At 35.7% G+C, this 27,950-nt stretch overlaps 1 protein-coding gene across 5 annotated transcripts in view; it reads right to left on the bottom strand.

Moving 5' to 3' along the window:
• Positions 1-27,950, bottom strand: part of Rsrc1 (arginine and serine rich coiled-coil 1) — a 365,450-nt gene that overhangs the window by 253,653 nt on the left and 83,847 nt on the right. For all 5 annotated transcript variants that reach the window (XM_048794678.1, XM_015486940.2, XM_015486941.2 and 2 more), the window contains one exon: positions 10,113-10,286. In XM_048794678.1, coding sequence (XP_048650635.1) covers positions 10,113-10,286 — 174 coding nt within the window. The remainder of the gene's footprint in view (positions 1-10,112; positions 10,287-27,950) is intronic.

Here is a 27,950-nt window from a genome sequence, read left to right as displayed (position 1 = left end):
ACAACTTTTAAAACAAACATTTATTGTTCTACAAAAATTTTGAGTACTTACTGTGACCCAACTAAACACAATGTTAACTAAAATGCACAAGGTAATTTATGATCACAAAATATGTCAAAGTCCATTCCGATTAGGCATAGATAATATGGGAGTTAACTGCAGAGCTACTCAGCACATTCTTGAGGAGCAGAAAATACTTTATAAAAGAAGCAGAATCCAAAATTAACCTAAAAAACTGAACAGGAACTGGCAGGAGAGGTGCAGAAGGAAGAGCACTTCAGGCTAAGGGAACATAAAAGTGAGGAGGAAGTGGGGAAGAAGGAATAATTGAGAGGCTGATAATTGCAAGAACCAATAATCACATTTGCTTTATTAATAACAAAGCCATTCACTGAGTTCCTACTATATAGTATCAGCCTTCTTATAAACATTGCTTCTAACATTTATACTTTTCAATTATCATTAACCCCCATCTAGAAGAATAAATTTAAGGTTCAAAGAAAATAACTTGCCTTTTCAGGAAAATTTTTAAAAGACCTGAGATGATCAAAACAAATTACTGAGTGTCCTGTCTAAGTCACCTTTCCTTCTCAGAGATATTTTAAACCCTATAAATTTACAGAAAATTGACAGCAATGCAAATAATACTTTCCCATAAATATGCAAATGAATTTTGTCCATTAGAGGTATAACTGACTTCCCTTCCCCATAAAAGAAACCAGTTTTGAATCTGGTAAGCAATTCATGTTCAGATTCCTTATAGCCTACGTGTGTCTGCTTTTCAGATTCTTTGAGCTACTTAACACATTTCACTGGTTCCCTCATTAAGTAATGAGTTAAATACTACCTTTGACACATGTTCATGTATATTTGTTTGAGCCCTGGTTTTGCCTCTTCAACAAATTGTCCTTTGACAACTCCAAAGTTGAGTGAATCAAAATTCAAAAGCTTCTATAGACCTGCATGTGCACAGACAAAGTTCCTTCCACTATATAACTCAGTACTGTTCTCCTTTTCCTCTTGACTGTTAGTCAATGTCAACATAATTTCTGCAATACCACTTCAAAAGAGCTCACCAAATTTTATAGAGCCCACATGATGAAACTTACTAAAACGTCCAGTGCAAGATACTTTCATCCTCTCGCTAACTCTTTCATGCATCCCTAATGCCTTAGCTGCCTATAGACTAAAAAGAGAAAGAAAGGTACCTTCTCTCATACCAAGGCTTTTCACAGTTGGGTAACTACCAGAAGAAAGAAAGAATATATAATTCGTGCTATTATAAGTTCAATCAGACCAGGGAGAGGAATAGAAGGGTTAAATTATGGTTCCATCCCAACTTTCCAAGGAACCTCCATACTGCTTTCCATATTGGCTGCACCAATTTGCAGTCCCACCAGCAGTATATGAGTGTGCCTTTCACCACATCCTCGCCAACACTTATTGTTGTTTGTATTCATAATAGCTGCCATTCTGACTGGAGTGAAATGAAATCTTAAAGAGTAGTTTTTTGTTGTTGTTGTTGTTTTGTTTTAATTAGTTAATACATGACAGTAGAATGCACTTATATACTTTGATATATCATTCATAGATGGGATATAATTTCTCATTTTTCTGAATATACATACTGTAGAATCACATTGGTCATACAGTCACATACATACATATAGTAATAATGTCTGTTTCATTCTACTATTTTTCTTATTGCCACATCCCCTGCCTTTCACTTCCCTCTACCTAATCTAAGATAACATTATTATTTTTTTTTTGCATTACAATTCTTAATAGACATAAATACCACACTTTTTGTATTTCTGTTTGTATATAAAGTATGTTGACACTCAATTCAAGTCTTCACACATGTACTTTGTATAATGATGTACATCACATTCCACCACCCTTGTTAATCCCCTGCCCTCTCCCTTTCCCTCCCACCCCTTGTCCCTATCTAGATTTCATCTATTCCTCCCATGCTCTCTCTCCCAATCACACTATGAGTCAACCTCCGTATATGAGAGAAAACATTCAGTATTTATTTTTTGGGGATTGGCTTACTGCACTTAGCATTATCTTCTTCAATGCCATCCATTTACCTGCAAATGCCATGGTTTTGTTCTTTTTTTAATGCTGAGTAAAATTCCATTGTGTATAGATGCCATTTTATCCATTCATCCACTGAAGGACATCTAAGTTGGCTCCACAGTTTAGCTATTGTGAATTGTGCTGCTATAAACATTGATGTGGCTGAGTAGTTTTGATTTGCATTTCTCTAATTGCTAGCCATGGTGAACATTTTTTCATATATTTGTTGATTGATTGTATATCATCTTCTGAAAAGTCTCTATTCAGTTCCTTGGCCCATTTATTGAGTGGGTTATCTATTTTTTTGGTGTCCTCGGTCTATACCCAAAAGACTTAAAAACAGCATACTACAGGGACACAGCCACATCAATGTTTATAGCAGCACAATTCACAATAGCTAAACTGTGAAACAAACCTAGATGCTCTTCAGTAGATGAATGGGTTAAAAAAAAGTGGCATATATACACAATGGAATATTACTCAGCAATAAAAGAGAATAAAATCATGGCATTTGCAGGTAAATGGATGGAGTTTGATAAGATAATGCTAAGTGAAGTTAGCCAATCCCCCCCCAAAAAACGAATGACAAATGTTTTCTCTGATATAAGGAGGCTATTTCATAGTTGGGTAGGGAAGGGGAGCATGGGAAGAACAGAACTCTAGATAGGGCAGAGGGGTGGTAAGGGGAGAGAGAAGGCTTGGGGTGAGAAATGATGGTGGAATGTGATGGACATCATTATCCAAAGTACCTGTGTGAAGACACAAAATGGTGTGAATATACTTCGTATACAACTAGAGATATGAAAAGTTTGTGCTCTATGTGTGGAATAAGAATTGTAATGCATTCCGCTGTCATATAGAAATAAAAACATTTATTAAAAAAAAAAAAAGCTCAATTGTGGCTCAGTGGTAAAGCACTTACCTCACATGCATTGGGCACTGGGTTCGATCCTCAGCACCACATGAATAAATTTTTAAAAAGAAGGTATTGTGTCCATCTTTAACTAAAAAAAAATTTAAAACAGAACTCCATCAGGCAGAATTAAGTCCAATTCCACTGACAAACTGTGATGATTAAAATGTTTTGATATAAGGAATCTGAGAAAAGTGGTGACCTGGGGAAGAACTTAAGAAACTCCTGTCCACTGATTTTGTGCCAACTATTCTTTTGTGTTATGTTAAGTTTCCTTACTTGACCTCATTTTTTGAAAAAAAATTACAGGCTGTTGCTGTGAGTCAAAACTAATACCTACTAATCAATACAGAAATCTACAAATGGAAGTTGGGTGGCAAATGTCAGTATAATATAAAATACCCAACAACATGATGCATCATTGTTATGATAATTATTCAGTTCACAAGGAAATTGCAAAAACTTTAATTCAAAAAGCAGGAATCCAAGTGGGCACTTCCGTAATCCCAGCGGCTGAGATAGCAGAATTGTGTATTTAAAGTCAGCCTAAGCAAAAGCAAGGTGCTAAGCAACTCAGCGATACCCTCCCTGTTTCTAAATAAAAAATACAAAATACAAAACAGGACTGGGGATGTGGCTCAATGGTCAAGTGCCCCTGAATTCAATCCCCAGCACCCCGCCAAAATAAATGAATAATAAAAAGGAGAAATCCAGTGCACACATTTATAGAAAGATGTATTTGTCTACCTGCTTAACAAAACTGACAGTAGAAGAGTCTTTTGCATGTTGCAATCACACATGTTCAAGGTATACTACTTTCGAACCAACATTTACCCTTCGCCACTGGTGAAAGGCAACAAGATCTCTTTACAAAGACTCGTCTTTTTCAATAAATTTTGCATGAAAACATGTTATCCTGGCACCAAGTTGCCTGCTGTCACATTGGAAGTGTGATAAATGTTTAATGAAAACAACACCACACAGCTTGGTGTCAGACAACAGCTATCACACAGCCCTGCTTTGATCCAAACAGACACTTAAAAGGAGTTCTAAGTATGCTCAGCACCACAGAACTCTATAACCTATATGCAAATACAGTAAATTAGCATAAATGACTTCCTGCTGCATAAGGAAATAAAAGGTAAGGGAAAACATGACAGGCTTTATAAGTATGGAACTGCTGTCAAAGCTCAGAGTCCAGCTTTCGCAAATCACTTCCAACATCTTCTGCCAAACTCTAGGTAGGAGGAAAAAACCCGATCAGTGGGAATTTGTTGCATGAAACTTTTAAGATGAAGACATTGGAATACTGCCAAGGTTAAGGCCAAAACTAACATATATCTATAAAGCCTGATTACTACATGGTACTAGTCTTCTCAATCATACTGTTTCTAACACAGCTTTCAAAGAATCACTATTCCCATTTCATAGAAGAATAAACTGTATACCCAGAAGGAAATTCTTAGCTCTCTTAATAAGTTTCAGAAAGTTATGTAAGGAAAAAAGGAAGAATGAATAAACCAAATGTTTGAGCAAGATATTCCAGAAGGCTCCATAGGACTTTTCCGAGAACAGTGTGCATCCACTAAAAAGCTAATGAGGAAATTAAGAAGTCTTTCATAGTAGCAGGCTATAAAGGAGAAAGCTAAATTATATTCCTGACAGTTCTAAACTTACTCAAATTAAAGAAAAAGGTCTCCAATGAGCATCTTCACCTATTTTGTGCTGCTGTGACAGAATACCACATAATGAAGAGAAGTTTACAGTTTTGAAGGCTGGGCAGTCTGAGGTCAAGGGGGTGGCATCTGGCAAGGGCTCTCCTATGGCAGAAGGGCAGAGAGGATGAGGGCTAGGCTTTTCTAAAGAAATCCACTCCTGCCATAAAAGCATGAATCCACTTGTGAGGTGATGCCCTCAGGATCTGATCACCTCTTGAGGGTCAAGTTTCTAACATGTGGATTTTGGAGGACACACTGAAACCACTGCAATAGACAACAACTGCTTTAAACCAAGTTGTCCTGACTGGTGATTTAAATCATGCTTAAAAATAAATTTGGCCATGTGCAGTGGCACAAGCCTGTACTCCAAGTGAAATTCAAAGCCAGCCTGGACAATTTAGCCAGACACTGTCTCAAAATAAAATTAAAAAGGCCGAGGGTATTGTTCATTGATAAAGGGCCCTTGGATTCAATCCCTAATATTGCAAAAAAATAAAAATAAAATAATAAAATACATACAAAATTCTATCTTAAGGATGACACTATGATTTCAGAATAAAAAGCAGAATATCACTGGTGGCTCTTCAAATATCCATTAACAATTAATTTTTCAAAGTTTATAAAAGATGTTCTATAGTCCTTAATGAACAAGTCAAAAAATTAATAAGTCAATTAATGTATGACATTATAAGACAAATTATAATTTTTCAAATGCTATAGAAAATTTCAGAACTATATTGACTATCTGAAAAACACTTTTAAGAATTATCTAATTTTATGTGTTTTTACCTCAAATGTCTAATGAAAAGCTCCTCCTCAGTATTTAGCACATTGCTGCTTAAACACTCCTTTCTCTCATTTTTATTTTTCCCAATTTATAATTTTTTTAATGACTGGTAAGCATTTGGCTGCTTATGATGTTTTATCATTACTGTACTTATTCTTCTTTCTCTGTGCTTTAAAATGTATTTTTTACATTCCATCAGTAAATATTTAATATTGACATTTTCACAATGACTTGATACAACAAAGATCCTCATGCAGGAAGAAGCACAGGCAATTTTCTCACATGTGAATAAGTACTTAGACATTTAGCACAAGCTAAAATGCTTGTCACAGGACTGAAAAATCACTACAAACCAAGACATAAGTCCTAATTAGAATGTTTGTGAATCTACTCTCTCCACCCATACACTGTTTCAAAGTCATCTGGACATGGTTGGTGAAACCATCACTAAAACAAAACTTTATGAAAACCTAGAAATTGTGAATAAAATTAAGTATAATTCAAATAAAGTGATAATATACTGAGGTGATGTGGCTCAAGCGGTAACGCGCTTGCCTGGCATGTGCGTGGCGCTGGGTTTGATCCTCAGCACCACATACAAATAAAGATGTTGTGTCCGCCGGAAACTAAAAAATAAATATTAAAAAAAAATTCTCTCTCTCTCTCAAAAAAAAAAAAAGAAAAGAAAGAGGTGGTAAAGTAAAAAAGGAAGAGAAAGGGCAAAAAAAGAAGAACCAGTCTTCCCAATGACAGGTTCTCATTCTCAAAGTCAATAATCAAGGAGAACTGAGGATAATGTGCAGCTATCTGACAACTTGAGCTGAAAATCTGCCTCTGCCATTTGTTAGCTCTGTGATTACAAGCCTCAGTACCCTCTACTGCAATAGGATATTAAGGGCACCTACTTCATGAAGTTATTAACTGAGATAACTCGTGTCAATTGCTTAGCAAAATTCCTGATACTGAGAAAATACATTTAGAATGTTAGATGCTTATCATTATAACCTCTGCTATGAGTCAAGCATTTTGTTCATACCCCAAGTAGACTTGGATTACATCATTCCTCTACTTGAAATGTCACTAAATTTCCACTGCCTGAAGAGCTAACTCCAAACATGCTATATTCGCTTGCTTGTCAAGTCTTTCCATATGAAGTTCATTTCTCATGGAGCATTCTTCCCCCTCTCTTTCTCCTTTCAGCATGTACACATCACTTCTGAGAGCCCTTCATTGACACATGGCCTAGTCCAAACCAAGCAGCTTAACATTCACAGGGATATCTGCAATCAGAATTGTGTCAAGATGACGTAAAAGCCAATATGCTGAGAATGGCCTGTGGCTTACTCTCCACACTGCTTATTAATTAGCAGTAAGTGCACGCCTGGTTCAAGCCAGACATGAACAAATGACAACTCTTGGGCCAAACCCAGCCAGCTGCCCGTTTCTATAAATACTGTTTTACTAGAATAAAGCCTGTTAGTTTAGTATTCCATGATTGTAAAGTTCAGCAGTAGCCCCAATAGAGGCCATATAGCCCACAAAGCCTAAAGTATTTACTACCTAGCACTTCACAAAAAGTTCACTGATCCCTAGGTTTAAGCTATTATTAGTTAGGTTTCATTACTGATGGTCAATAGAATCCTAACTAACATGAGGTTTCCACAGGTTTTTTTTTGCCTTCCCTACCAAAACATGTATCTGACTTCACCAGAGTTACCTGCATATCTTCCCTCCTATGTTATGTTTGTCTCACCATTTTCATAAAAGCTCCAAGTAGTTCTAGCACTAACATTATATCCCTAATATTTAATACACCACCTGACAAACAACAGTATTTATATACCATTGACTTTAAAAGTGAACAAATAAATTTGGTAACCAATATTTATTACCTATTAATGTACACCAGATGCTCAGAATAATACAAGAATATGAGTTGTGACTGGCTTCTAGAATCAGGTTTAAGAAATAAACATGTATGCTTTAAAAATAAAAAATTATTACCAGACTACTGATTAACACACCTACAATCCCAGCGACTTGGGAGGCTGAGGTAGAACAGCAAGTCTAAGGCCAGCTTTAGCAACTCAGCAAGACCCTATCTCAAAATAAAATATAAACAGATCACAGGACATGGGTCAATGGGTTCAATCTCCAGTACCACAGAACAAACAAACAAAGAGGAAAAAAAAAAAAGCCCATTCCGGAAATCATCTGACCAGCTTCTTACACACTCTCTCTTTTCTCTTACCTTTTAAATCCTCCCAATCAAGTCTATGCCATTGAATAAGTATTACCCTGGAAAACTTAATAAAACTGGGAAGCAAAAATTTAGTGATCAGTAAAAATCTGTTTCACTTCTCATAGCCATGTAATAGCTAAAAGCTAAACTAAAAGAAATATCTAAAGAAGCAGCAAGGTAGCTACCTGATTGACTCTCCCGCCACACACACACACACACACACACACACACACACACTGGGGAATAAACCCAGAGGTACTGTACCACTGAGCTACATCCCCAGCCCTTTTTATTTTGAGACAGGATCTCCCTGAGTTGCCCAGGCTGGCCTCGAACTTGTGATCCTCCTACATCAGCCTCCTGAGTCATTGGGATTCAGTTTCCTGAGTCACTGGGATTCCAGGTGTGTATCACTGTTCCCAGCCTTGATTTTAGACATCCTCTTAATCCATATTTTCCAGCGTCAAACTCTCTCTGCAACTACCCTTAACATGTATTATTCTAATAACTTTCTCTGTTTACCAAGAGACTTCTTCTATATGATTCCTGGCTCTCCCTCTGTTCTAATATCTCTAACTCTGCTTTCAATCCTTAGAACTAGACATATAACACCTATCTCTTCTACTATAACATTAAATAATCATTAAAACTGTAACAATAAATGCTGGAGAAGCTGTAAGAAAAAAAAAAGGAATTCTCATACACATTGGTAGGACTCCACATTAGTCCAACCACTAAGGAAATCTGTATGGAGGTTTCTCAAAAGACTTGTCATAGAACCTCCTTATGACCCAGCTCTGATTGCTCAGTATGTACTCAAAAGAATGGAAAAGGACAGCATACTATTGAGATACACATGTACGAATATTTCTGACACCACAATTCTCAACAGCCAAGGTGTCTATCAATAGACGAATGAATAAAGAAAATGTGATATCTATTTATAATGGAGGTTGATTTAGTCATAAAAAAATGAAATAATGTCATTTTTTCAAGAAAATGGATAGGACTGGAAAGCATAATTTTAAGTGAAATAAGCCATACGCAGAAAGACAACAGTGAGATGTTTTCTTTCGTATGTGAATACTAGAGAGGAAAAAATGGAGGTGGGATGGGTTGGACGGGAGGCAGACCTCATGAAAATAGAGACCAATAGAGTGCAGGAAGAGAATCAGGGGGAGAAAAGGAAGAGGGTCATGGGAGGAAGTAGGGAATGAAATGTTATGTTATGTGCATGTATGAATATGTCACAATAAAACACACTATTATGTATAATTATAACATGCCTATAAACCTTTAAAACTAGTACAGAACTCAGAATTCTGGTAAGATTACAACTACTCAATGTGCATTCATGGTTGTGAAAAGACAGAATCACATAATAATGTTCTCCTCTTTCAAACTTCCACTCTAAATGTTTCAAAGAATATTGAAAAGCCAGCACTCTATAATGTCACTGTAAATGTAGAAACACACGTACACACAGACGACTGTGAAACCAGGGTGAAGGAAAAGCTTCACATCCAGTACTTTCATAAACTTAAAAATTCTTCACAGAATTAAGATCTCAGGAAACTATCCCAGATCCTGGTTTAATTAACCATGAAAACAGATGAAGAGAAGTACTTTCACACTGAACCACTAAGGGAAACTCATTCATGTAAGATGTTGAAAGACTGACGAAGGGAGATAAATTCCAAAATGTCCTACTTCATAGACTGAAAAACCCCAAAGCCAATTTTGAATAAAACAAACAGAAAACTGTAAACTTAAGCTGATAACACTTCAGTTTCATTTTAACATTTGCTAATTTGACAAGCTGTAATGAGTAGAATTCAGCCTCCAAATGGACTGAACCAGTATCACTGTTTTAATGATCTAATACACATCTACACGCCTGCACCCTAATATTGCCCAGAATCCCACTCTACAATAAAAATTAAACCACATGATTCCCTCACTGTTTCACCTTTATTCTTTCCCCTAACACCTTTCCTGAAAGTTATTAGATATCTTTACTAAGTTGTCTTCAAATTTTAAATACATATTCATGATAAAGGAACAGGATGTGGAATCTTCCTAAAGAATTATGCAAATTTTTCTTTACATATTAAGTTTTGATACTGTTATTTGTTGTCTGCTTCTCAGATGTATTGTTATTAAATGAAAACAGACGCATGCCACAAAAACATGAGCTAAATTTTCCTATCCTTTCTTCCTTCTCTGCAGATCCTCTGTCATTGTCTTCTTCTTCTCTGACAGTAATCGAGTGCAAGGGTGGGAAGAGGAAAAAGCTAGAACAGGAAGACTCGGCCTGTGTGCTGCCCAGCACCGCTGAGCCCTCTCTACATGGGTTTCACTCCCACTCACCCTCGTTTGCTGCTGTGTGGCTCTTTGTCCTTGCCCTTATCCTTCTCCTTCCCCCGCTTCTCTTTGTCTCTGCCTTTCCGTCTCTCTCGATCCCTGGAACGGCTGCGGGTTCTTCTGTGACTGGACCTCTCACTGCTACGACTGTGGGAACGTGGTCGAGGTCTTGACCTGGACCTGAGCAAGAACATTTTATTAAAGAAATTTAGTGCACATTCAGTATTTTAATAAGTAGATTATTTTCAAATTATTTCAAGAAATATTTAGTCTTAAATAACTGTGAAGCAAGCAACTGAAGATGACGTTTTATGAGTAGGTGCTTTCAGGTAAAAATGACAACCAAGGGATGTTAGTTTATCATATTCAATAGGATACCAACACTTTCACATGTTCATTCCATTGTCTACTGGTCCTTCACCTTGCTCTAAGGTAAGAGGACTGTTTCTCTCGTCCTCTTCCCATTTTCGCCCCCTAACTTTCTGCCTTCTGCACTTGCCTTACTGAATGGATACTATCTGCCATTTATTCTGTAACATTATTAGACTTAATTATGTGGACCCTAAACTTTGCTAATTACTAAAGTACTTACCTTGTGATAACTTTGTAAATATTATTCACTGAAGAGAATGCCTATTATGAATAATTTTCTTATATATTTTTCCTTTCTTGGACACTGGCGATAGAATCTAGGAGTACTTCACCACTGAGCTCCATCCTCAGTCCTTTCTATCCTTCATTTTGAGACAGAGTCTTGCTAAGTTTCCCAGGCTGGCCTTAAATATGCAGTCCTCATGCCTTAGCCTCCCCAGTGGTTGAGATCACAGGCTGCACCACCTCAACAGCCCAAAACAGTTTCTTAAAGATTAACTGCAATGCAGAATGTGATATCGCATCATTGTTTTCTTTTGTTGTTAACATTAAAATCTATTGATTTATCTCATTAAAAATGACGCATAAGGAAATACATGTTGTCAACTCTGCAGGATATTAAGGTTCAGTCAGAAAGTATTCCCAAGTGAAAGACTTTTTGTTTGGTTTTTGCTGTTGCTTTGCAATGGAGTCACCCTATGCTGCCAGGGCTAGTCTTGAACTCCTGAGCTAAAGTGACCCTCCTGCCCCAGCCTGCTCAGTAGCTAGGATCACAGCACCACCACTCCTGGCAACAAGTCCAAGTCTTCAAGGTTCAAACCATGTCTTGATTATTTACACCTACTCAGATAATGCAAAAGACCAAGTCCTACAATCTCTGCTTCTTTGTTTATTTAACCTTGTTTCATTTGTTTCAATAAGACTGTTCATTTACTCTAATCCACCTATTCTTAGTAGAAATGAATGACAGTGTTGGCAGGATACATTATGCACTAAAAAGTAACGCTTTCAGGTCCTCATTAAGGTACAGATGAGAAAGCCTATCCTAGACTGGCAATGCTACATAAAAATAGACCCAAATCTTCACCATGACAGTTTAGGAACTGATTTCCTTAAAGAGACTCCTAAAGTGCAAGAAGTAAAATCAAGAATCAATAAATGGGAAAGATTCAAACTAAAAAGCTTTTTCTCAGCAAAGGAAACAATCAATAACGTGAAGAGAGAGCCCACAAAACAGGAGAAAATCTTTACCACATGTACCTCAGAGTATTAATCCCCAACATATATAAAGAACTTAAAAAACCTCAACATACATACATACATACATACACCAAAAAAATAATAATCCAGGGGCTGGGGATGTGGCTCAAGCGGTAGCGCGCTGGCCTGGCATGCGTGCGACCTGGGTTCGATCCTCAGCACCACATACAAACAAAGATGTTGTGTCCACTGAAAACTAAAAAATAAACATTAAAATTCTCTCTCTCTCTAAAAAAAATTCAATTCATTAAAAAATAATAATAATAATCCAATCAATAAATGGGCTAAGGAACTGAGCAGACATTACACAGAAGAGATACAATCAATGGACAAATGTGAAAAAATGTTCAACATCTCTAGCAATTAGAGAAATACAAATCAAAACTACTTTAAGATTTCATCTCACTCCAGTCAGAATGCAATTATGAAGAATACAAGCAACAATAAATGTTGGTGAGGATGTAGGGGAAAAGGTACACTCATTCATTGCTGGTGGGACTTCAAATTGGTATAACTACTCTGGAAAGCAGCATGGAGATTGCTCAGAAAACTCAGAATGGAACCACCATTTGACCCAGTTATCCCACTCCTTGGTCTTACCCAAAGGACTTAAAAAATCAACATACTACAAGGGCTGAGGTTGTAGCTCAGCGGTAGAGCGCTTGCCTAGCACATGCGAGGCCCTGGGTTCAACCCTCAGCACCACATAAAAATAAATAAATAAAATAAAGGTATTGTGTCTATCTATAGCTATATAAAAAAAAATCAACATACTACAGTGACATAACCATAAATGTGTTTGTAGCAGTACAATTCACAATAGCTAAACTATAGAACCTAGTTGTCCTTCAACAGATGAATGAAGAAAATGTGGTGTATATATACACAATGAAATATTATTCAGCCATAAAGAATAAAATTATGGCATTTGCAGGTAAATGGATGGAGCTTGAGATTATCATGCTAAGTGAAACAAGCCAAAGGCCACATGTTTTTTTCTGATATGGAGGGAGCAGGGGCGGGGAGCACCTAGGGAAAATAAGAGGTACTTTAGGTTAGGCAGAGGGGAGTGAACGGAGGGAGAACATGGAGGCAGGAGGGTAATCGGACATTATATATATATATATATATATATATATATATATATATATNAAGAGACAGCACATATATATATATATATATATATATATAATTACACGACTGGTGTGATTCTATATCATGTACAACCAGAAGAATAAGAAATTATATTACATTCATGTATGATGTGTCAAAATACCTTCTACTGTTACATATAACTAATTAGAACAAGAACAACAAAAAAGACAGACAAAACCCACAAAGGCACTGGAGAATGACCAAGAGAGCAGGGATATTTTGCAGGGGCCAATACGTGGAGAAACGAAACAACAGTGGGGAAGTAGCCAACATTATCAGCTTTGACTCAGAAGGGAAGCTTAAGTCTGTACCCTGATGAAAACGCCAAATGGATCAGAAAACTGCTGGCTTCCTGGTCCCCCCAAAATAAGAAGACTGACTTGAGCAAGCATGGCAACAGGTAAATGAGAGAAAAACCCTGTTTTAAAAAAAAGCCAAAGGAGGGACCCAAAAATTCTCTATACAGACTCCATCTATATCTCCAGCTGACTCCTGAATCAGTATATGAAGATCAGACTCCAAATAACTAAGAATAAAATGCTGAACCAAAATTTCAGCTGTCCCCAGAGACAAACTTTGAAATTTTAATTTCAAAGTTAATTTTCCAGCTAATTTTCTATTATAACAAAAAAAATTTTAAAAGATAGTGTTCAGAAGAATATAACAACATTCACAGCATCATGTCTGCCATGTCTAGAATAAAATCCAAAATTACTAGACATTCAAAAACACAGGTAAAAATGTGCTCCATTCTAATTTAAGAAAAAAAAAAAGGTAGTACATGTAGGCTAACTCAAAAATGAATCAGATATTAGAATTAACAGAAAAAAATTTAAAGTAGTAAAGTATACTATGCTTGTAAGTATAGTATAACTATGCTTGGAATGAATATAAAGCTAAGCAATCTCAGGGGAGAAAAAGGAAAAAAAGAAAAAATAGAAATTCTATAATTGAAGAATGTAATTTCTGAAATTAAAATTATGCTGAATAAGATGAAATACAAATTGATCAAAACAGAGGAAAGAATCTGTGTACCTGAAATTAAATCAAACAGAATTATCCAATTGGAAGAATAAGAAGGAAAAAAGATTACTGATGAAAAAAAAAAAAAAGACCTTCAGAGATCTGTATGAAAAGGTCCAAGAATCTAACATGTTTATTTACATACAGAAATACAGAAGACAGAGAATGAAGGTGATATGGTGGCGCACACCTGTAATCCCAGAAGCTCTGAGGCAAGAAGATCTTGAGTTCATGGCCAGCCTTGGAAACTTAGTAAGAGTCTGTCTCAAAACAAAAAATAAAAAGGACTAGAGATGTGGCTCAGAGATGGAGTGTCCCTGGGTTCAGACCCAGTAATGATGGGGAGGTGGGGAATGTTTGAGGCAGGGGAAGGGAGAGATAATGATCAGAACACTATTTAACTGGTGGTCAAACATTTTACAAATTTAGTAAGGAAACAATTCAGAGATTCCAGAAGTTTAAAAAACTCCAAGTAAAAAAAACCATGAAGATCATGAATAGGAAAATTGATGAAGACTAAGCTAAAGGTGAATGAAACTCTTGAAAATATCAGAGAAAAAAACACATTACTACAAGGGAGCAAGGACATGCCTAAACAATAGGTATCAGAATTGCAGTGAGGTTCTTAAAATGGTCAATGTTATAGTGCAGATCTGGAGCATCCCCTAGAAGCTCCTGTGTTCAAGGCTTGTTCCCCAATGCAGCCATGTCCAGAGGTGGGGCTTTTGGGAGGTGAATGGATCATGAGGATTCTAATCACATCAATGCATTAATCCACTTGATGAGTAATCTGAATGGACTACTGTGAGGAGGTGGAAACTACAGATAGATGGAACATGATTGGAGGAAATAGATCAATTGGGAACTATATCTTGTCCCTGGACCCTTTTTGTCTTTTTCTTTCTTTCTCTCCCTCCCTCCTTTCTAGCTTCCTAAGTTGATCAGCTTTCTTTCACCACACCCTTCCCATGATGCTCTGCCTCATCTCAGGCAGAAAGCAGTGGAGCCCACCAATGTGGACTGAAACTTCTATAAACTTGAGCCCAAATAAACCTTTCCTCCTTTAATGTTTGTGTCAGATATTTTGGTCACAGTAGAGCTAAACCTGACTAAGAGTGAAAGAAGAAAAATAAGTCAAACCAGCTTTCATATCCAGGAAAAACGCCCCTCAAGAAAATAAAGAAGGGGGTGTATATGCAGCTACATGGTAGCCCTTGTAGTCCTTGAAAGGCTAGGTGTTTGATACCTAACTGGGTGGGGGCAGGGGAGGATTTTAACTACAATATCATCGTTTTTCAGGTTTTTGTTTATTTTGTATTTTTTGTTCTGTTTTCCATTTCTCTTCACAAAGTTACATAAATATTTTCTTTAAAAGTTTTAACATTGTATACATTATATTTTAATATATAATTAATCCGGTATACATTGCCTGTGATATGAGATGAGGTATATTTTACTCTCTTATAATTAAAAATCCATTATTCAAAGATTCAAGGATGAAAAAGATCAATCAGAGTAAAAATTGTTTAATAAGGTATTCATAAAGGTAAGGGCAAGGTTAAGGGAAACTAACAAATTTTGTGAAGCACCTTTCCTTCTGGAAACTTGGAGAGGTAAGAGGTGAAACAAGAAAGAGCCATTACGAAAAACTTGTAGGAGAAGGTGACCTAACTGAAGTCATTCTCACCAAAAGCATGTAGAAACCAACTCACAGTCTAATAGAGTCTTATAGGGAGGAATAAGCACTTCGCTCTACTCTTGTATATACTAAGTTCATCTCTTTTGTTCCCCTTTCTGGCGGAACTCAACAAGAAACCACGTAACAAAGGGACTTATCATGGAGCCTATAGCATATGTCTCACCAAAAGGTGAAAGATGGAGAAAGGAGCCAATATGGCAGCCATTGGTTCCATGAGACTACTTAGTATTTGAAATATGTCTAGTCTGAATTGAGGTGTGCTATGTGTTAAATAGACATTGGATTCCAAAGAACTACTAGAACAAAGAAAGTGAACATAAAATATCTTACTAACAATTATTTTCTTTGCAAATTATGTTGGTAATCCATTGGGTTAAATGAAAATATATTAAAATTAATTTCTCTATTTGTTTAAAAAAAGAAGTAAAGGAGAACAAGGTAACATTCTGTATCTTCAATATAGTACTATATTTCCAAACAAGAACATTTTTAAGATAAAGAAAGAGTGAAAAATAAATATCCACAGTGGCACTGCTTTACAATAAACACTAAAGAAATTGCTGCAGGTTGATAAGAAAAAACAGATGGAAATTTGGATCTTTAGGATGAATGAAGAAGTAAAGCTGAAGTGCTGATGATAAACTATAAAGGGATTCTTAAAAATAGTAATTAACCAAAAAGGAGGCTGAAAAGGAAGTATACAGAAAAAAAAAAAAACCAGGAGACAAAGTGCATAACAAAATGATAGACTTAAATCTTATAATATCAATAAAAACTTAAAATATAATGAAGTACATACTTTAATTAAAAGGCAGAGCTTGTTACATGGATTTAAAAGACATTCATAACTATATGCTATCTACTAAATATGTACTCTAAATATGCAAACACAGAAGATGAATGTAAATGCTAAAAGAATATCATGCAAACAATAAACCTAGGGAAAGGAAGTAGATATTAATACCTTATGAACTAAACTTCAGGAACTGAAAATATTACCCAAAATAAAAATAGATATTTCATGATGATCAAAGGGTCAATTCATAGCTAGAAATATACACAATATGTTTATATGACAACAACAGAATCAAATTAAGAAATTAAACAACTAGACATATAAAAAATCTCTATAGATACACAGAAACTAAATAATATACTTTTGATTAATTCATGGGTAAATAAGAAATCACAAAAGAAACTAGAAAATATTTTAAACCGAATGACAAGGAAAATACAACATGATTTGTAAGCATGAACTATAGCAAACACGATCTTTGAAGGCAAATTAATAGCTTTAAATGTCTGGGGATCAAAAGAATAAAGGCACAAAATTAATTACCTTGTGTTTTTCATTCTGAAGTTATTTTAAAAAAGAGCAAAGTAAGTAGGTGCTTCATTAAAAGAAAAGAGCAAGAAGGGGTGAAACAGATAGAAAAAGCTAACAAAAGCAGAATCTGGTAGGATGAGAATATCAATGAAATTAATGAATCTCCAGCTAGACCAACCAAACAAAAAGAAAAAGGAAAGAGCAAATCACCAAGAATAAAAGAGGCAGCAAAAGGAGCCAAAGACAGTAAGGAGTCCTGATGCGCATTCACAGTAAGTTTCAGAGAAGCACTTGCGGGTGAGCAGCAGAAGTGCCTGTCCTACCTCCCCTCTAATGGGTTCCCCTAGTGAACACAGACTGAGCCTGCATCATCAACCCAAAAACATGTTTTCATAAGAAATAACAGTAATTCCTGTTACTAGTGAAATTAAATTTATCACCATTTTCTCTCCAAGATTCTTTGACAATTTTTTTTTAATTTGGACACAACTATCTTTCCATATCAAAATTTTATAATCATAACACACTGTCCTTACAGATACTATCTGATTTATTGTGATTAAATCTACTATTACATGTGGGCACACTAAAATTAAGTGGATTATTCCTAAAATTATTGAACAATAATCCATCAAAACTTAAATTTTTCTCATTAAAACAAAGAATAACAATATGACATGGCAAGTCTTTTGTGTCCTCACCTACTGTATATGCATTACATGTATTCAGATATACAGTATACTACCTTAATTTGATTACTGACATTCTGGACATCAGTTGCAGAAATTCAGAGTAAGGTAAGGCTGGTGAAGAGATAAAAACAGTCATTACATGATGATCAAGGGTCAATCAAACAAGAAGAAATAACAGTTGAAAAGGTATATATGCCCCTATGCCAGAGGTGTCAATTTATAGAATAGACATGATTAGATCTACAGACATGATTAGATCTAAAGGGAAAGATAAGATCAGGTACAATAACAGTCTGTTCATCACACTTTCATCACAGAACACATCATCCAAACAGAAATTTAATATTAAAAAAAGTACCAGTTAAACTAGACTATGGATCAACTGAATTTACCAGATACTTAAGAATCATTTCAAACAAATAAAAAGAATATAATCTTTTTATCGGCACACTGAATATTCTCCAGAATAAACAATATATTGGGTCACAAAACAAATCTCAATAATTTTTTTAATCATCTCTGGCCACAATGGAATAAAACTAGAAATTGACAACAACAGCAAAATAAAACATCAGAAATTATAAAAATTCATGGAGTCTTAGCAACATAATACTGAATGAAGCATGATTTCAATGAAAACAAAATCACAATGGAAATTTTAAAATTTCATGAAACATATTTCATAAACATAACATACCAAATGGGCTACAGAAGGAAGTATACAACAATAAATATCTACACCAAAAACTAGAAAGATTTCAAATAACCTAACGATGCAAAACAATAACCAAGGAAAACAAAAACAAAACACATGCAAAATTAGTCTGTGTGTTTAGGAAAGAAAAGACATAACAAAGATCAGAACAGAAATAAAATAGAAAATAAAAGTACAGTACAAAAAAAACAACGAAACAAAGAGTTCGATTTAAGTCAGACTTTGAGCAAGATTAAGGGGAAAAAAGGAGAAGACCGAAATAAATAACATGAAAAAGGAGACATTACAACTCATACCACACAAATTGGAAAAGCTGGAAGAAATGGATAAATTTCTAGACACAACACCTCAACAGAGCAATGATGAGTACCAACACATGGAGTCAATAGTGTCTTTGCCTCCCTACAAAGACCGTGTCAGGCCTGTAAAGGGAGGGGAGCCTTCCAAACTCCCTCTGCAAGGCCAGCACTGCCCTGATGCCAAAACCAGACAAGGACACAGAAAACAAAACTGTACACCAACATCTCTAACGAACTGAAACACACAAGTTTCAAAACATTATTAGCAAATCAAGTCCAACAGAACATCCAAAAGATCATTCTTCATAATCAAGTTGGAATTATCCCAGGTATGCAAGGATGGTTCAACATAAGCACATCATAATGTAAAACATCACACCAACAGAATGAAGAATAAAAATCACATCATCATCTCAAGAGATACAGAAAGAGCATCTGATAAAATTCAACATTACTTCATGACACTAACTCTGAACAGATTATACCCAGACCGACAAATCCACAGCCAAAATCATCCAAATGGGGAAAGATTGAAGGCACTTCCTTTGACATATGAAACAAGGCAAGGACATCCTCTCACTGTGCTTATTCAATTGAGTACTGGGGTCTTGGCCAAAGCTATTAGGAAAGAGAAGGAAATGAGAGGCACACAAACAATAAGGCGTTAAGTCAATTCTCTCTGTTGCAGATGATGTGATCCAGTCTACAGAAAACCCTAAAGACTGCACTAAAAGACTTATACTAACTAACAGATGAATTCAGTAATGTTATATCGTACAAAACTCAATGGCATTTTAATATACCAGTAATGAGACTGCTGAGCAAGAAATCAAGAAAGCAATCTTATTCACAATAGCTTCTATATAAGACAAACTTAGGACTAAATTTAACGAAGGAAAATGAAAGAAATGGAAGACACAAAAGAAATAGACCTTCCATTTTCAAGGATTGAAAGAATTAATACTATTAAAATGTCCAGATTTCCCAAAGGGATTTACAGATTCAATGCAATCACCATTAAAATATCAATAGAGCTAGAAAATATAATCCTAAAATCTATATAAAAGCACAAAAAACCCTGGTAGTTAAAGTAATTCTAAACAAAAAGAACAAAGCTAGAGACATCATAATACCTGGTTCTAAGAGGTACTGCGGAGTCACAATAAGCAAAACAAAAAAAAAACAAAAAAAAGTATTGGTATAAAAACAGACATACATACCAATAGAACACAACAGAGTTCCCAGAATTAAACACAGATATCTATAACCAGTTGGTTCTCAACAAAAGTACAAAAAATATTAATTGTAGAGGACAGTCTTTTCAATAAATGGTGGAAGGAAAACCAGACTTACAGATGCAGAAGACTGAAGCATGAAGCTTATCTCTCATTCTAAATAAAGTTCAACTCAAAATGAATCACAGATCCAAACCTAAGACATGAAATACTAAAATTACTAGAAGAAAATAGCAAAACACTTTAAGATACTAGTATAGGTAATGATTTTCTGGATATGACCCCAAAAGTATAGGAAATAAAATTTAAAAAAAAAAAAAACAAAATGGGATTAAATCGAACTAAAAATCTTCTACATGGAAAAGGAAACAGTCAACAGAGTGAGGAAACAACCATTTACCATTTAAAAGGATTAATATCCAGAATATATAGGAACTTAAAAATTTCACAACGGGTGGGAGGTCAAGCCCAGGGCCCAGAACCACCCACACTGGCCTGTGTGGAACCCAGGCTCACAGGGCGGGTGGTCCACCCCTCCCCTGGCAGGGCAGACACCCGCCAGAGCCTAGCCTCTGGCTCAGGACCGCCCCTTCCGACCAACAGACTACCAAGGGAAGTCAAGCCCAGCGACCCAGAACCACCCACTCCAACTTGCACAGAACCCAGATCCAGGTGAGGTAACATTCACTGAGAGACACCAGCAGGGTCTACAATCCCAACATCAAGGTGAGGTACAGACAATCTGCATAGGTACTACAAGAATATAGGGAAGAAACTGTAATACCTCAGATCCACAGTGCAAGAAAGGAATGCACATAAACATCATAAAAAAATAAGGAAGGAAAGGTGCTGAGAGCCACGGCAGAGTCTGTATGGCCCCTGGCATTTTGCCAACAGTATTGATTGACAGGCGAGGCATTACTATCCGCCTCTGCCGCAACTTTTGAGTTCTCGCACTATTTTGGAGTTCTCGTGGGGATTTCGGGGATTCCCCGAGAGTTCCCATTGGTTGGGGAAGTGCAGGAGGAGGGATTTCCGGGAGATATATTTCCGGCTGGGGGTTCCTGGACAAGCCTCGTGGCTTTCGGGAGGATTCCCCGGGAGCTGTGTGAAGTGTTTTCCTGCAGTTTAAAAATAAAGTTTGTTCCTGCTTCAGTGGCTCCTGATTTGTGCGCAGCCAGACTGCGGCAGAAAGGGTCCCAAAAAAACGGGGACATGATAATAAGAGAACTCATGGACAGCAAAGTTGATGAAATGTCAGAGAAGGAGTTCAGAAGGTTCATAATTAAAATAATCTGTGAATTAAATAATGACCTAAATGAGCAAATACAGGCAAAAATTGATCATTCCAACAATGAGATAAGAGAGCAAATACAGGTAGCAAAAGATTACTTGAGAGAGACTCTGAAAAAAAAAAAAGAAACAGAAATCCTTGAAATGAAAGATACAATAAATCAAATAAAAAACTCAATAGAAAGCATAACCAACACTAGATCACTTGGAAGAAAGAACGTCAGATAATTAAAACAAAGCATACAATCTGGAAAATAAAGTTGATCACACAGTGAAGATAGTTAGAAACCATGAACAGAACATCCAAAAATTATGGGACAGCATGAAAAGACCAAATCTAAGAGTTATTGGGATAGAGGAAGGCACAGAGATTCAAACCAAAGGAATGTACAATCTCTTCAATGAGATAATATTAGAAAATTTCCCAAACACAAAGAATGAATTAAAAAACCAAATACAAGAGGCTTACAGGACACCAGATGTATAAAATTACAAAAGATCTACACCAAGGTACATTATAATGAAAATGCCTAGCATACAGAATAAGGATAGAAACTTAAAACCACAAGAGAGAGGAATCAGATCACAAATAGGGGGAAACCAATTCGTACTTCAGCATACTTTTCAACCCAGACCCTCAAAGCCAGGAGATCGTAGAAAAACATATACCAAGCTTTGAAAGAAAATGGATTGCCAACCAAGAATCTTATATTCAGCAAAATTAAGCTTTAGATTTGATGATGAAATAAAAACATTCCACAATAAACAAAAATTAAAAGAATTTACAACTACAAAGCCTGCACTACAGAACATCCTCGGCAAAATATTCCAAGAAGAGGAAATGAAAAACACTGATAACAATCAGGAAAGTGATTACACTAAAGGAAACTCTAATCAGAAGAGAAACCAAGTCACATTAAATACCAAAAAATAAACAAAAATGGCTGGGAATACAAATCATGTCTCAATAATAACCCTGAATGTTAATGGCCTAAACTGACCAATCAAAAGACATAGACTAGCAGATTGGATCAAAGGAAAAAAAAAACAAAAACAATATGCTGCCTCCAAGAGACTCATCTCATAGAAAAAACACATCCACAGACTGAAGGTAAAGGGTTGAGAAAAATCATATGACTCATATGGACTGTGGAAGCAAGCGGGGATTTCCATCCTCATATCAAATAAAGTAGACTTCAAACTAAAGTCAATCAAAAAGAATAAAGAAGGACACTACATACTTTTCAAGGGAACCATACACCAACAAGACTTAACAATTATAAATATATACGCCCCAAACAATGGAGCATCTACGTTCATCAAACTCTCCTCAAGTTCAAGAGTCAAATAGACCACAACACAATAATTTTAACACACCTCTTTTATCATTAGATAGATCTTCCAAACAAAAGCTGAACAAAGAAACTATAAAACTCAATAATACAACCAATAACTTAGACTTAACTGACATATATGGAATATTTCATCCTTCAATGAGAGAATACACTTTCTTCTCAGAAGCACATGGATCCTTCTTTAAAATAGATCATATACTATGCCACAAAGCAACATAAAATAACAAATATAAAAAGGTAGAGATACTACCCTGCATTCTATCAGGTCATAATGGAATGAAATTAGAAATCAATGACAAAACAAGAAATAAAATCCACTCCAACACCTGGAGACTAAATAATATGCTACTGTAACAATGGGTTACAGAAGACATCAAGGAAGACACTAAAAAATTTGTAGAGGTGAATGACAACACAGATACAACATATCGAAATCTCTGGGACACTATGAAAGCAGTTCTAAGAGGAAAGTTCTTTGTGTGGAGTTCATTCCTTAAAAGAAGAAAAAGCCAACAAATAAATGACCTAACAATACATCTCAAAGCCCTAGAAAAAGAAGAACAAGTCAACACCAAAAGAAGCAGATGACAGGAAATAATTAAAATCAGAGCTGAAATCAATGAACTTGAAACAATTGAAAAAACTGACAGAACACAAACTTGGTTCTTTGAAAAAATAAATAAAATTGACAGACCCTTAGCCATGCTAATAAAGAGAAGGAGAGAGAAAACTCAAATCACTAACATACGTGATGAAAAAGGAAATATCACAACAGACACTACAGAAATATAGAAGATAATTAGAAATTATTTTGAAAACCTGTACTTCAATAAAATAGAAAATATTAAAGGAATCGACAATTTTCTAGAGTCATATAATTTGCCCAAATTGAATCAGGATGATGTACACAATTTAAACAGATCAATTTCAAGTGACGAAAACAGCAGACGCCATCAAAAGTCTACCAACCAAGAAAAGCCCAGGTCCGAACGGATACACAGCCAAGTTCTACAAGACCTTTAAAGAAGAAATAATACCAATACTCTTCAATTTATTTAAGGAAATAAAAAAAGAAGCAGCACTTCCAAACTCATTCTATGAGGCCAATATCACTCTGATTTTCCAAAACCAGGCAAAAACACATCAAAAAAAGAAAACTTCAGACCAATATCTCTAAAGAACATGGATGCAAAAATTCTCAATCAAAATCTGGCAAATCAAATATAAAAATATCAAAAAGATCATGCACCACCATCAAGTGGGATTCATGCCAGAGATGCAAGGTTGGTTCAACATACAGAAATCAATAAATGTAATGGATCACATCAATAGAATTAAAGATAAGAATCATATGATCATGTCAATAGAACAGAAAAGCATTTGACAAAATACAGCACCCCTTTATGTTCAAAACACTAGAAAAAATAAGAATAACAGGACATATGTCAACATCATAAAGGCTATCTATGCTAAGCTCCAGGCCAACATCATTCTAAATGGAGGAAGAATTAAAGGCATTCCCTCTAAAAACTGGAACAAGATAGGGATGCCCTCTTTCACCACTTCTGTTCAACACAGTTCTTGAAACACTGGCCAGAGCAATTAGATAGATGAAAGAAATTAAATGGATACACATAGGAAAAAAAGAACTCAAATTGGCACTATTTGCTGATGATATGGTTCTATACATAGAAGACCCTAAAAGTTCCACCAGAAAACTTCTAGAACTAGTAAATGAAATAAGCAAAATAACAGGATACAAAATCATCATCCATAAATCAAAGGCATTTCTGTATATCAATGACAAATCCTCAGAAAGAGAAACAAGGAAAATTACCCCATTTACAATAGCCTCAAAAAAAAAAAAAAAAAAAACTTGAGAATCAACAAAAGAGGTAAAAGATCTATATAATGAAAATTACAGAACCAAAAAGAAAGAAGTCAAAGAAGACCTTAGAAGATGGAAAGATCTACCTTACTCTTGGATAGAAAGAATTAATATTATCAAAATGACCATACTTCGAAAAGCACTATACAGATTTAATGCAATTCCGATCAAAATCCCAATGACATTCCCCATAGAAATAGAAAAAGCAATCATGAAATTCATCTGGAAAATAAGACACCCAGAATAGCTAAAGGAATCCTTAGCAGGAAGAGTGAAACAGGTGGCATCACTATACCAGACCTTAAACTATACTACAGAGCAATAGTAACAAAAACAGCAAGGTATTGGCACCAAAACAGACTGGTAGACCAATGGTACAGAACTGAGGACACAGAGATTAACTCACAAAATTATAATTACCTTATATTAGACAAAGATGTCAAAAACATACATTGGAGAAAAGATAGCCTCTTCAACAAATGGTGCTGGGAAAACTGGAAATCCATATGCGACAAAATGAAATTAAACCCCTATCTCTCACCATGCACAAAACTCAACTCAAAATGGATCAAGGACTAAAGAATAAAACCAGAGACCCTATGTCTAATAGAAGAAAAAGTAGGCCCTAATCTCATCATGTGGGATTAGGCCCCAACTTCCTTAATGACTCCTATGGCACAAGAATTAAAATTAAGAATCAATAAATGTAATGGACTCAAACTAAAAAGTTTCTTCTCAGCAAAAGAAACAATCTGTGGGGTGAATACAGAGCCTACATCTTGGGAGCAAATCTTTATCCCTCACACATCAGATAGAGCACTAATCTCTAAGGTACATAAAGAATTCAAAAAGCTTAAACAAACACACGCGCGCGCACACACACACACACACAAAAAAAATAACCCAATCAATAAATGGGCCAAGGACCTGAACAGACAATTCTCAGAAGATGATATAAAATCAATCAACAATATATAAAAAAATGTTCAGCATCACTAGCAATTAGAGAAATGCAAATCAAAACCACTCTAAGATTTCATCTCACTCCAGTCAGAATGGCAGCTATTATGAAGACAAACAACAGTAAGTATTGGCGAGGATGTGGAGAAAAGGTACACTCATCACTGCTGGTGTGACTGCAAATTGGTGCAACCAAACTGGAAAGCAGTATGGAGATTTCCTGGAAAATTGGGAATGGAACCACCATTTGACCCAGCTATCCCTCTCCTAGGTCTATACCCAAAGGACTGAAAAACAGTATACTACAGGGGCACAGCCACATCAATGTTTGTAGCAGCACAATTCACAATAGCTAAACTGTGGAACCTACCTAGATGCCCTTCAGTAGATGAATGGATAAAAAAAAAATGTGGCATATGTACACAATGGAATATTACTCAGCAATAAAAGAGAATAAAATCATGGCATTTGCAGGTAAATGGATGAAGTTAGAGAAGATAATGAATGTTAAGTGAAATTAGCCAATCCCAAAAAACCAAAAGCCAAATGTTTTCTTTGATATAAGGAGGCTGATCCATAGGGGGATAAGGAGAGGGAGCATGGGAGGAATAGAGGAACTCTAGATAGGGCAGAGGGGTTGGTGAGGAAGCAGGGGACATGATGTTATTAATGATGGTGGAATGTGATGATCATTATTATCCAAAGAAGACACACACACCCAAAAAAAAAAAAAAGTCTTCACAACAAAAAAACAAGTAATCCAATTTTAAAATGAGTAAATGATTAGCTTCAAAATAAGAAAGGCAAATCCAACAAATACATGAATAACTGTTCAACATCATTAGCCATTAGGGAAATATAAAGCAGAACTAAAATGAGATATCATCTCATCCCAGTTAGAATGGCTATTATCCAAAAACAAATGCTGGCAAGGATGTGAAGAAACAGAAACTCTCACAGACTATTCGCAGGAATGTAAACTAGTACAACTGTTTGGAGAACAGTATGGCTTTTCCTCAACAAACCACAAACGTGGGCTGGGGATGTGGCTCAAGCAGTAGCGCGCTCGCCTGGCATGCGTGCGGCCCGGGTTCGATCCTCAGCACCACATACAAACAAAGATGTTGTGTCCGCCAAAAACTAAAAAATAAATATTAAAAATTCTCTCTCTCTCTCTCTCTCTCTGTCTCTCTCTCTCTCTCTCTTTAAAAAAAAAAAAAAAAAAAAAAAAACCACAAATGTATCTACCACATGATCCAGCAATTATGGGTACATATCCAAAGGAAATGAAGTCAGCATACCAAAGAGAGACCTACATGGCCCATGTTTATTGTACCATTCACAATACTAAGATAGAGACCGATCTAGGTGGCTATCTACAATGATTGAAGAAAATGTAAAATACATATAGATATTTATATATATACAGAATATTATTTAGCCCTATACAAAAATGCAATTACGTCATTTGCAGCAAAATGGATAGAGCTAGAGGACAATATGTTAAGAGAAACAAGCCAGACACAGAAAAACAACTACTGCTGGTTGTCTCACGTGGCTGACCTGAATGTAGAATAGTGGTTACCATAGGCTGAAAGGCTGGAGTTGGTCCATGTACACTGTATAAATGTACTGAGATATCACTAAACTCCACTAATATGTAAAGCTAATATATGTGAATCAAATTAAACTTTTAAAAGATGAGTTACTTTAAACTCTAATAAACTTTGATTATGTTTTGAATAAATGTCTAATATAATTTTTCTTAGTGGTTTGTCTTTTTTACCCTAAAAAATACAGAGTTGGACAAAATGTACAATCACAGATTACAGATGAGATGAGATTTTGGTGAAATTGTGTTTTTATTGTACTCTCAGAACTAATATATCTGTTATTAATATACCTCAAATTATACAGTTATTAAAAAATAATTCCTCAAACAACTGATTTCCGCTCTGAGCATTTGTTTCCTTTCTCTGCAAAATGAGAGTAAGATGAGAACAGTAACTACCTTAGTATGAAGGTTAAATAATAACACCTAAATAAATTGTGAGCTTCCAGACAAGTGACTTAGAGCAAGAGGCAGGCACTGAGAAAGCAGCAACTGAGGGACATACTAATGTAAATGAATCTGTAAGATTTGAATCAGAAACATATGAAACACATTTCCCTCATACCAAGGCTAACCCAATAAAGAGCAGTATTCTGATATTGACAGACTTTTAAAATCTTAAATTTGGCATAAGCATTGCTCAAATTTCACTGTATTTCTTTGATACAGTAAGGTGAGTAAGAATTTGAAGAGCTACAATCCATGTCTTCTCAGCATGTAACCCTTAGCAGCTATGAACAAACAGGAAGACCAAATCACCTATCATCTAAGCCTTTAAGCCTTTTGAGAATAAAAAAGGATCTTCTGGAGCATTAAGAGGTAGCATAACATAACAACACGGCCAACTAGACACTGACTTTCCCAAGGAAACCAGAATACAATCACTCTCCTATCCCCACTATAGCAAAGTTACAGAAAGCAATTACCAAAGCTTTCTATCAATAACCACCAAACCCAAT

This window comes from Marmota marmota, unplaced genomic scaffold (genome assembly GCF_001458135.2).
Source record: "Marmota marmota marmota unplaced genomic scaffold, marMar, whole genome shotgun sequence".
Classification (NCBI taxonomy): Eukaryota; Metazoa; Chordata; class Mammalia; order Rodentia; family Sciuridae; genus Marmota; species Marmota marmota.
Note: the sequence above shows the minus strand (reverse complement) of the source record. Positions and strands in the feature narration are given on the sequence as shown.